The sequence below is a fragment of the Periplaneta americana genome, chromosome 12 (assembly GCF_040183065.1).
Source record: "Periplaneta americana isolate PAMFEO1 chromosome 12, P.americana_PAMFEO1_priV1, whole genome shotgun sequence".
In the NCBI taxonomy this organism is placed as follows: domain Eukaryota; kingdom Metazoa; phylum Arthropoda; class Insecta; order Blattodea; family Blattidae; genus Periplaneta; species Periplaneta americana.
Window position 1 is genome coordinate 7,999,670 of NC_091128.1, and position 11,492 is coordinate 8,011,161.

Genomic DNA, 11,492 nt, shown 5'->3' on the forward strand with positions numbered 1-11,492 from the left:
TAATAATAATAATAAAATAGTAGTAATAATGAGGTTAAGTTGAATCGATGATTTACTTATGGGCTATTCCATATGAAATCGATCAGTAAAAACCCTCGCATTTTTTATACTCATTGTATCACTATTCTCTACGTACAAAAAAAGTTTCATTGTATTTCGAAATTTTAAGGTCAATTTTCTCTATATTTCGGTCGATTTGAGATGGAATAGCTCTTGGAAATAAGTTAACATACAGTACTCACCGCTTATATTCATCTCTCTTCCTATTTCCTCCCAAGTTTCTTTTCTCATGTTTAAATCTCTGTAATTGGATGACTTAAAATTATACATAAATTCATATTGCCTTACTTTTTCAATGATATATTCCTCCATAATGAACCTGCACGTGCTCTCTACAGTCCAACAATGTCCGGTGCGACAGAAAATCTAACGTGATGGCACGAGTGCTACACAGGAGAGGACGTGGCGTCCGTGGCGTGGGAATAGTGTGATTCTAAGCAACGTAAATAAATGGAGAAAACGAATACCACACATTGAATGCAGAACGTGACAGCACAGGAAATCACATTTCGTGCCGTGCCGTGGCAATAATGTGTTTCTACCTTTACAGCTTCACCTACGGTAAGCGGAAAACTTGTTTGTTTTTCACGTTAGATGGGGGGTCAAAGCGAGAGAAGTGTTGAGAAAGGATTGAAATTACTTTTAAAAGTGATGGCGACTCAAAATCTTTACTGGTTCTCGAATAACGGCGAGTTAACCAAAGAAGCTGTTGGCGCAACTCATGACTCAAACGTTTGTTCCGTAAAATTTATACGGAACCCTTAAACCAAGGCTAGCTTAAACGCATGAAAACCCGTTATTGTACGGATGGTATTAAATGGTATTTTAATATAGTATGTATAACATGAGGCTGGCGTTCCATCTAGGCCAGTGGTACTCATTACGCGGTCCGCGGCCCGCTTGCGGCTCTCAGAAACATTTATTGCGGCCCCTGAACTAATAGGCCTATTACTATTATTTTTATTATATATATATATATATATATATATATATATATATATATATAATGTGCAACTGGAGAAAACTTTGGTTACCCTGCATCATTACTGTCAATGAAGATTTTCAGCTACTATACGTAGCTATTTGTTTTCTTTATAAAAGGATAGTCATGATGTCCCATGTGCTTATGTCTTGATATAGAAATGGGTTGTAAACGTGTTTATCTTAATTTATATTACAATAGCATGCATTCAAAATTTGATAAGTGTCCAAAATATTCTCATCCAAGAACAGAAGGCTGAAAATATTAAAACTGTCTCTGATATCTGAACAGAAATCAATGTATTCCACTGTACATAAAAACGAACTAAAACCAAAGCATCGTATCACGTAGCAGAAATGAAGCCATTTACAGGTGCGGAGATTGTTAAAGGAGTGTCTTTCAGCTGTAGGCCTATGTGACACTTTATTTTCAAAATTTTGAAATTAAAAACAGATTACAGATTAAATAACAATTCAACCTTCTCGTACTACTGACGTGATTTTGCAGAAAAGTAGCAACGTTCGCCCTTAATTTTCAGAAACACCAATCACATATTATTATTATTATTATTATTATTATTATTATTATTATTATTATTATTATTATTATTATTATTATTAAATAACTCATAATAATAATATAATAATATAATAATAATAATAATAATAATAATAATAATAATAATAATAATAATAAATCCACGTATTTTGCTAAGCTTCAATATTGTGAAATGCATTGTGGCTCTCGGAAAATAACAATTTCTCAGTGTTGGCTCTTCAATAATTGCTAGTGAGTACCACTGATCTAGGCGGTTCGGGTCCACACCCCGGTCATGTCTGGATGGAATTTGTGGTGGATAAAATAGACTTTGCAAATGGTTTTCCTCGGGTTACTCCCGTTTCTCTCATTCATCCCACCAATACACTCCACCTTCTCTCACTTCACTTATCACCTGTAATGAGGCTGGAATGATATCCAGGAGTAGTGCGGATTTCCGATGCTTACCGAGGTTGTAAGAGCTTGAAGCTCCGGGCCCCGGGTTTGGGCTTGTTAGTAGATTATGGGACCTTGCCTGCAAGGTACAAGAAGGATGGCGTGCTTGTCAGTATCGATACACTGTTGTCACCCGGGCCATCTTTCGGACTTATTGTTAGAGTCTAACAGTTAGACAATCATCGCATATAGGGAGTACAATGGGCCTAACTGCCCTAAGTGCAAGGATCCATCCCGGATCCAGCCCTTGTGAAATCAATCAATCAATCAAACACAAAATTAAGCTCAAGTATAACATAGTACATCTCACTTCGATTTCAACACAAACTGTAGGCCTATAACCTTCAGGGAATAAGGACGTATGGAGACAGGTATCTGTGTTATGGTTACTTGGGTTAAAACGGGTCAACTTGGATGCGAGATGATAACAGCCGTCACATTCTTTCGCAGATTGGACGATATGCTCAAGAGCAAATGTCATCGATATCTCAAGCTATTTATGAAGTGTAGACTCTGTAGAGATCACTCATTAACCCAGTATGCTATACGTGGTGATGAGTTGCGCTTGCTAAATGCAATGCAGTCTAATACAAAAGAAACCGTGAGGAGTAAATTAGCGGATGGAACCTACAAATTAGTGGGAAAGATTGAAAATGACAAAACAAGTGCATGTTGGATAAATTTTCAGGTATGAATTTTTAAGGAAGATGTTCTTTAGTTATAATATTTCATTTTGACAAATTAATACTAATCCACGGTAATACTATAAATTCGTGAATTAAAGACTAATATTTACTGTATGTAAAGAAACGCACGGTAGCGTCGCTGTTAAGGCGTAACGCTCAAGCCGGAAGGTCGCGGGTTCGATTCCCGATGGGGTCATGGATTTTTCCACTGATCTAATCCTTCCATCCGCCCTATGGCCCTGAGGTCTACTCAGGCTCTAACAGAAATGAGTAGGCCTACCAGAGACATACTTCATTGGGAGGTAAAGGCGGCGAGCACGTAGGACTGACACACCCTACTGCCATTAAATGCCGAGTATCTGTAAAGGTGGAAGACTTAACCTCTCGCCATCCTCTAGACCTATTTGGCATGTCATGGGGTTGGCTTTACTTCATTTATAATAGTACTTTTTTTTTAATCTTAAATATTTAAAATTACTTATCAATCTCACATTCAAATACATGTTACAATTTATTATAGCCTACATATTACAAATTGTGTTATTAATAAAATTGTAACTGGGTCACACCCGAAAAAGCAAGATGCTTGAAGTCGGATGTGGCCAATAATGGAAAGTGTATCGGGGAAAAAATAAATAAAAAATAATAAAAAAAAATTAAAATTAATTGATTTACCGGTATATAAAAGATTAGTATTTTGTCCGGACAAAAATGCAATAAAAATGTAGTAACATTTTCATTACTATGTTATCGTTGGCTAAATTTGTTGTAAAGCGGATTAAGTACACATTACCGTGGATCACTATAGCTATTCTTTGATTTTACGTTTATTTGTTGGAAATTCATAGGACTATTTTCTATATAATATATTACTTTTACTTGCTACTACTTGTATGATTTTCGATATCTTACTGTAGTCTACCGATATGCAAAGTGCGGTATTAAATTTATCTCCGGTATATTTTCATGACTTTGCAGATGGTCGTTGATGGTGCAACAAATGAACCAACTGGTTTCGTGCAATGTAGGAAAGAAAATTGCAAAGCGATTATGACTTGTAAAGGTAGTAGTACAACAGGCATGAACAGGCATAAATGTTGTGTTAAGGCCAATGCACAACAGTTCCATGGAATATCTAGGGAAGACAAAGCATTGTTTAGGGACAAATGTGTGTTGATGTATGCGAAAGATTTTCGGCCATTCAATATTGTAGGGGGAGAGGGATTCAAATAAATTGCCCAAGAATTAATTAATATAGGAACCAAGTACGGACAACTTGATGCGGCTGAAGTTTTGCCACATCCAAGAACAATTTGTAGACATGTGGCGGATATGGCGGACCATTTAAGGCAGAACTTAAAACCAAAAATTAAGGAAGCTATAAATAACAAGCAGTGTGCGATGACATGTGACCTGTGGACAGACAGTTATAGAAAACTGCACTATCTCACAGTGACTTCGAGTAATATTGAAGAAAATGATAACTGGGAACTTAAAAACAGCGTTCTTGTGACCGCCAGATTTCCCGATAGGACAAAAACAGGGGCAAACATTCTCTCTGAAATAGAGGAGCTGATGTTAGAATTAGACATTTATCCAGACGAACTGAAGAATGTTACGTTCGTGACCGACCAAGGCGCCAACATACGAAAAGGCTTTGGAAAACCATGACCGTTTACCTTGCTTAATGCACTGCATTAACACTGCATTGCGTCACACACTGAATGAAACATTTCTAATTGATGAAGTCCCTAGCGTTTTTTCATTCAATTCAAAGCGCACGAAAAATTGTGGGCTAGGCCTATATATGAAAAGATCTGGGTTGGTATCAAGACTGCCAAGAACTCTTCATGCAGATATTGAAACGAGATGGAACAGCATTTACATGCTTTTGAATTCTTTCCATTCTCAATACCAGGAAGTCTGGAACATAATGCATGAAAAGGGCAAACACGAAATAATATCTGCATACGAAAGAAATCTGATGGGAGAGCTCATACAATTCCTCGAATCATTCAAGGAAGCAACTGATAATCTGGAAGGAGATAAAGAACCTACACTGCCATTGGCTGTTCCCTGAACCTTCAGTTTCTTAACAAAATGTGAAGTTGTGGCTGCTGATAGTGAGGTGCGAATATTATATTTGTAACTATAATTATGATAATATGATACTTATATGAATAGTAACATTTCATAATTTAATTTAAATTTTAATGCATATTTTAATGGAACTAGAACTGGTTTGATGTTACATGGGGAAATTTCCTCGAAAAATATAAATTTCTTAAATATTTCAAATTTTCTAATAGACTTAATTCTGGGTTTTGAATTACAGTCTATACAGAAGATTAAAAGAAGAGCAGAACGGTTCCTGAAGGCAAAGGTTTATAATGAATTGAATGACATTCATTATGTATCCACATTTCTCTACCCCTCGTTCAAAGAGCTTCTCGTACTAAGCCCTACTAAAAGAGACGGAAGTTCATGAGTCTGTTCGGCTGATGTGCGAGAATGTAAACGTACCTCCTCAGATGGAAGACGTTACATACTCCCCCGCCAAGAAATTCAGAGAGTGGCGATCGTCCAGTCTTCATCAGAAAGATGAAATGGAGAAATATTTCAATATGGATGTGCCTTCAGACTGTAAAGATCTACTGCAGTGGTGGAAGACACATTCTACTTCGTTACCAAGTTGTCTGCAATAGCGAAGAAAGTGTTGTGCATTCCTGCCAGTAGCGCAGCTAGCGAGAGGAATTTTAGTAGAGCAGGACTTATTGTAACAGATCGGAGAAGTCACATCGATCCTGATCATGTCAACAATCTCCTGATGATTCGAAATAGTACATTACACCATTAACGGTACAATAATACGCTCTAAAAAATAAAGTAGCGTATTATGTCATTTCTAAATATTCAAGTATAGAGCTGTAGCATCAGTTTGTTTTGTAACATTTAAATTTATTTTAATGATAGAATTCTAATGCTTAATTATTTGCTTCTCTATTATGAGCCCCAACATTTCTTTTCCTATTATTAATCCTATTTAAAAGTAAAAGTCAATTATACTATCTTAGATTATTTAATTTTATAACATTTTCTTTTATAATGATGTAATTTGAAAGCTTAATTATTATTAATGATTTTAAATTATTGTCATTATACTATCTCAAATTATTTAATTTTGTAGTATTTAATTTTGTAATTACATAATTTGAAACCATAATTTATCTTTTATGAGTTCTAACATTTAAATTCCTATTATTAATGATTTTAAATTGCCAGTTATACTATCTCACTTTATTTCATTTTGTAACGTTTTATTTCATGTGAAAAAATTGGAATACTTTGCTTGTCTACTATGCGTTCTATAATTATTTTTTTTTGCCAATATTCTACTACCTCAATTTATTTTTTATGTCATTTTATTTCATAATGATGAAATTCGAATTCCTAATTACTCTATTATGCGTTCTAACATATTATATTGCCGTATTAATTATTTTATTGTCAATCATACTAACTCAAATTATATCATTTTGTTTTATAAATATGTACTCTTATTGTAAAATCGTTCGTGTAATTTGTTGTCCAGTACCTACTGTTTAATTAGCTTTTATTTTGACTAATTTCGGAACCGTAGCCTGAGGCTTATTGTACCTAGACCCACAACTATATTGAACACACGCACACACTGCAGGACTTCCCCCTTTACTGGGTCAGAGTATTTGGCGGGCCACTGCGAGACATCACACACACTTGGACAATGGACAGACAACCAGTCCCCGTGAAGAGGACCGAATTAAATACCCCTGACTTCACGACCGAGAATCGAACCCGGTCCATCTTGATCAGACCAAGGAGGCAGACTAGCTTTTACTTACAATTGTAAATATACACTCTTGTGATATCCATTACAATTGCGGTATTCAAAAACACTATTGAATGAATAAAAACAATGTGAACGAAATACTGATAAGAAAACACGTTATAGATCCAATCACAGCTTGTTATTGAAGAGCTTAGGCAAATACTGAAAATGCTGCAATATTTTGTCTCCCGAGAAAGGCAACAGTTAATTAAAATAATATGAATTCTACAAGAATGTCGTCATCATAATATGTTGTATTATTGTGCGCCCTACACACTTTATGAACATTAACATTTCAATAAGAGTCACGAGTTGTTGTGATGAGCGGTAATTAAGCCGGCAGTCAGTGTACGCATTTCATAACGATAAGTCGGCCGTGCGATAACAGGCCGGGACCCGGTATTCCTCGTTCCCGAGAGTGCCAATCTCGAGAATACGATTCTCGGAACTGGCGTTATCGGCCAGCTAGTCTCGCCTGCGAGAACGAGCGGGAGTAAGAGGCTGTTTGCCCGACTCTACTCTCTACCGCTTCCTGCTGCACGACGGTGCACACGGGATGGCACCGCTTACCCTTTGCACATTTCAGCGAGTGCTGACGACCACTGCTGTAAACTGTCCACAACGACTGTGAAAAGGACAGAACTTATACCCCTTACACTCCGTATTGATATTGCGTCCGAGGTTTAGAACCAAGCATTCTAATTCTTCTCTTCACTGTTTACGTGGAAATAGCCTATGAGATAATATTGGGTGGCGCGATATTATGAAGCAACCATATTAATGTTCGCGTGCAGTGTATATATACATGACACATTACACACAGGCTCGATTGACATAGACTAACAAAATCGCAAAGCAAGGAGTAGAACTCTTCTAAAAAAACCTGGCTAAACGTGAAGACTTCATATGACGAATGTAATGCAGATACGCGGAAAGTGTTTAAATCATAATTGTTGTTTTTGTATAACATTGATCGATGTAGCCTACATTTTGACAGCGAAAGGTTAATATCGAACAGCAGCAAAACTTGCTTTCATGATTAGGGCCTATCTTTTTAAAATACTTCCTCATAATATTGTCGTGAGAGTTCTTATGACTAGGAGTTTATATCTCGTAGTAAATTTTAAGCTTTACTATTAAACAGAACTATGATGCAGTTTATTGTAATGATGTCATTTTGCTTGAAGTGTGATACTTTCCCAGTAATTTTGTACGAAGTCCGAAGAATAAAATACTGGTACCTTTAGATCAAAGTAGGCTTAAGTGCACAATACCGGAGCGGGCGTGTGGTAATTGCGTAGAAGACGCCAGCTGTTCACATGTGCCACTTTTGAACTACTCTCAAATCTCGCAGGCATTATTGTTTTTTTTATTACTGGATTATTTTACGACGCTGTATCAACATCTCAGGTTATTTAGCGTCTGAATGAAATGAAGGTGATAATGCCAGTGAAATGAGTCCGGGGTCCAGCACTGAAAGTTACCCAGCATTTGCTCGTATTGGGTTGAGGGAAAACCTCGGAAAAATCTCAACCAGGTAACTTGCCCCGGCCGGGATTCGAACCCGGGCCACCTGGTTTCGCGGCCAGACGCGCTGACCGTTACTCCACAGGTGTGGACGGCATTATTGTTAACTCTGACAATTTTATCTATGTTTGTTATGCATTATGTTGGTTTTTGACGTCTGTATAGAAGGGTTATGGCGAAGGTATCTTGGGGGCAGCGGAGGCTTGCCCCAGCTGTATCGTAAATGCAATGAATATCGTCTTTGCAGGTAGAGCATTGACACACAAATATATAGGCCTATAGATCATATGTAATTTTAGTGCTAGATAATGTCATTTTAGTGCTCACCTTGTATCTAATTCACGTCTTCATTCATACTTTTGAATTGTCGATGTGATGTTTTGTAGTAATAAAACACTATTAACATTAACCTATACGGATATCTTTCGTAAAATTGAAGTAGGTACACTGCACTGACGGTTCACTGCTCTCTGTTTACTGTTGATTTCACTCAAAGCTGGTTATACTTCGCACGAAAACATGACCTTCCCTCATCCCCTTCACCAGTTAACTGCAGGCACGCGCAAGGGATAAACCCCTTAGCCGAGTTGCCAATTCTTGAAGTCATTGTGATTTGCGAACGTTTTTCAAACTGTGTTCCGTGAAACCGCGATTTTCAGAAAGACTATATTATCTTTGTAAATATACCTTAATTTATAATTACTAAAACAAAATTGGTATAAAAATGAACAAACTTATTTTAAAAACACTTTATATTTATATTTTCACTAACATGTTTTGCCTAAATAAACAAAAAAATGCAGACTTCTATAATAAGTGTTAAATTCTCATGTTATTGAAGTTCCAGAATTTTATACTTAATTAAGAATGTTGCGGTGGTAAAATTTTCTGAAACTGTGATCATTGAATAGTCATAGAATTTATAGTACAAAAGAGTAAAGTTAGATTTTATCAGCTTCGCCTTGGGTGATAATTTCCACGAACGCATAAAATCTGTTTACTCTAGTATGCTATACAATATTTTATTCATTACTGGTATGTAAATTTAATTTTAAATTGTAGGGCTTTTCTTTGTACTGTGTTGTTGGCGAAGAAGTTCATATATATTCATTTTACTATTGCTAATATGTTGGTTGTCATGTAGAGTGATTTAAACACATTTAATTCACTGCTGTAAGTTAGAAAACTTTTAAGCACTGCTGTGAATAATGTCATTATTTAGGTTGCTAAGGACGGTGTTGCTGTTGGCGATATCTCTTTCGCGTACTGTTCACATACTGTTCGGCGAAGTAAATCACGTATAAAATCGTCTATCTCACCGAATTATGTTTTAATTTGTTTACTTTATCTTTAGTTGGTGAACCGTAATTCTTAATTTCTATGCCCATATATCCAACTCCGCCGGTTGCGTCCGATGTTAAGTGATTAAGATTTATACTTATTAAACTGCCTGAACTTTCGATTACTTTATGGATAGAATTTCTAACGTTAGACACAATTTTAACACTTTGTTTTCTTAGCTACGCTCCTCTGCAAATAAGATATTGTGGTTTCTTCGACGGTGTTATTTGTTGTTTTTGTAGTGATGGTCCTGGATCTTCAGGTGTATCAGGAGGCCTGACTGCGGATCATCTGCTCCAACACTCATAAATCATGGCCGGAATAAATTAGACATATTGAAGCGCACAACGGTATAAAACAACACGTCGACAAAGACACTGAGAACGGGTGAAACCCAACAGGTAGAGGCAATGACTACTAGATTTGGCAATGCTGGGATTTATTGTATTTCTGCCACGCGGCTAGGGGTTGAGTAGAAAGTTTGCCGGCGACAGCCGAGCAGGTAACATCGTGTGTCGTACGTAGTCCGTGCGTGAGTGTTACATTGTGCGTTTGTTTCGAAACCTTGTGGTGAATCATGAATAGTGCAGTTAAAAGGGAAAATACTTTAAAAGCAATATTTAATAAAGAAGAAACGCGTCCGACAGCATTTGACATACATAGATGGATAGAAGAAGGGTTACGTATCAAAGATACGGAAATACAAGCGATTCAGTTAGTAGGGAAACAAAATGCAGTGTATATTAAACTTACAAATAAAATTAGTTACGAACATTACCTACAACAACATACTGGATCATCATCCGTTAAACTTATGAATGGAGATAATGTAACAGTCAACATAACCCCTGCAGACGAAGAAGTCGTTATGGTACGAGTGCTCAACATACCACCGGAAGTGTCCAATGAAAGAATACGAAACGTGCTACAGAACTATGGGAAAGTGCAACATATAGAAAATGAAAAGTGGTCATCAAAATTTCGATATAATGTCTATACCGGTATACGCATTACACACATGGTACTAAACAAGGTCATACCTTCGTCGATTGTCATAGCCGGTCACGAAGCCTATGTAACTTACCCTGGGCAGGAACTTACGTGTTTTTCTTGTGGAAGTACAGCTCATATACGGCAAGCTTGTCCTAATAGGAATATAAAAGCGCCTGTGACGATACAATCTCGAACACGTTTTACACTGAGTGACTTGATCCCTTCCCCTAGTGTTTCTACAGCAGTGACAACTCCTACTATGACTAGTGTTTCATCTGAAAATGGGACTGATATTTTATCCGAAAAACAAGCATCTATTGGTACTTCGGATACAAAATTAATGCACGAGAGTACTTCATTGCAAAAGAATTCAATAACGCAAAAGAGTAGTGCAGTGGCTGATAAGACGGTGACTATGACGATAGAACAGGGTGACTCGGAAACAGATTCAGCAGATGACGTATCCGAGATTCTTCACGAGCAACCAGTGAAAAAGTATAAAGCAATGGAATCATCTGACACTGGTGAGTGTTCTGCCAATGGGCAGAAGAATCCTGTCGAAGTTGTTGTTCCGGTTATTACAGGTGATTCAAAGGATCCTGAAGGAACTCGGCGAGCAAAAGCATCAGTTCCAGAGGATTGGAACGAAGCAATGCAACAAGAAGAGCAAGATCTTGGATCGACAAACAAGTCCTCGTCACAAGAGATTGGTGTAAGGAAATTGGCTAAAAGCGGTAATTCTCCAAAACATCGTTCGCACCCTTACAAAGGAGAAGGCAGTAAACTAGGATTTCCACTATTACGTCCAGTTGACTAGATCTTTGACCGACGATTACTCGTCGTGCATTGTGCAACATGTTGAAGTTTGTTCTGCTATTGGCTAACGTGATGACCATCACTGTAAGCATTGCCACTGTGAATTTCAATAATAATTCCTCGCCCACAAAACTTTATGCATTGAAACGTTTTTTAGTAGAGCATGATGTTGATATTCTTTTCCTTCAAGAGGTATCCACTGCAGATTTTTCGTCCTTATATAATT

At 37.0% G+C, this 11,492-nt stretch overlaps 1 protein-coding gene across 1 annotated transcript; it reads left to right on the forward strand.

Annotated features, from left to right (window-relative positions):
* Positions 1–10,034: 10,034 nt before the first annotated feature.
* On the forward strand, positions 10,035–11,267 carry LOC138711286 (uncharacterized). Its single transcript, XM_069842715.1, has one exon. It carries the CDS (start codon positions 10,035–10,037, stop codon positions 11,265–11,267), a length of 1,233 nt encoding a protein of 410 aa, XP_069698816.1.
* The last annotated feature ends 225 nt before the right edge of the window (positions 11,268–11,492 follow it).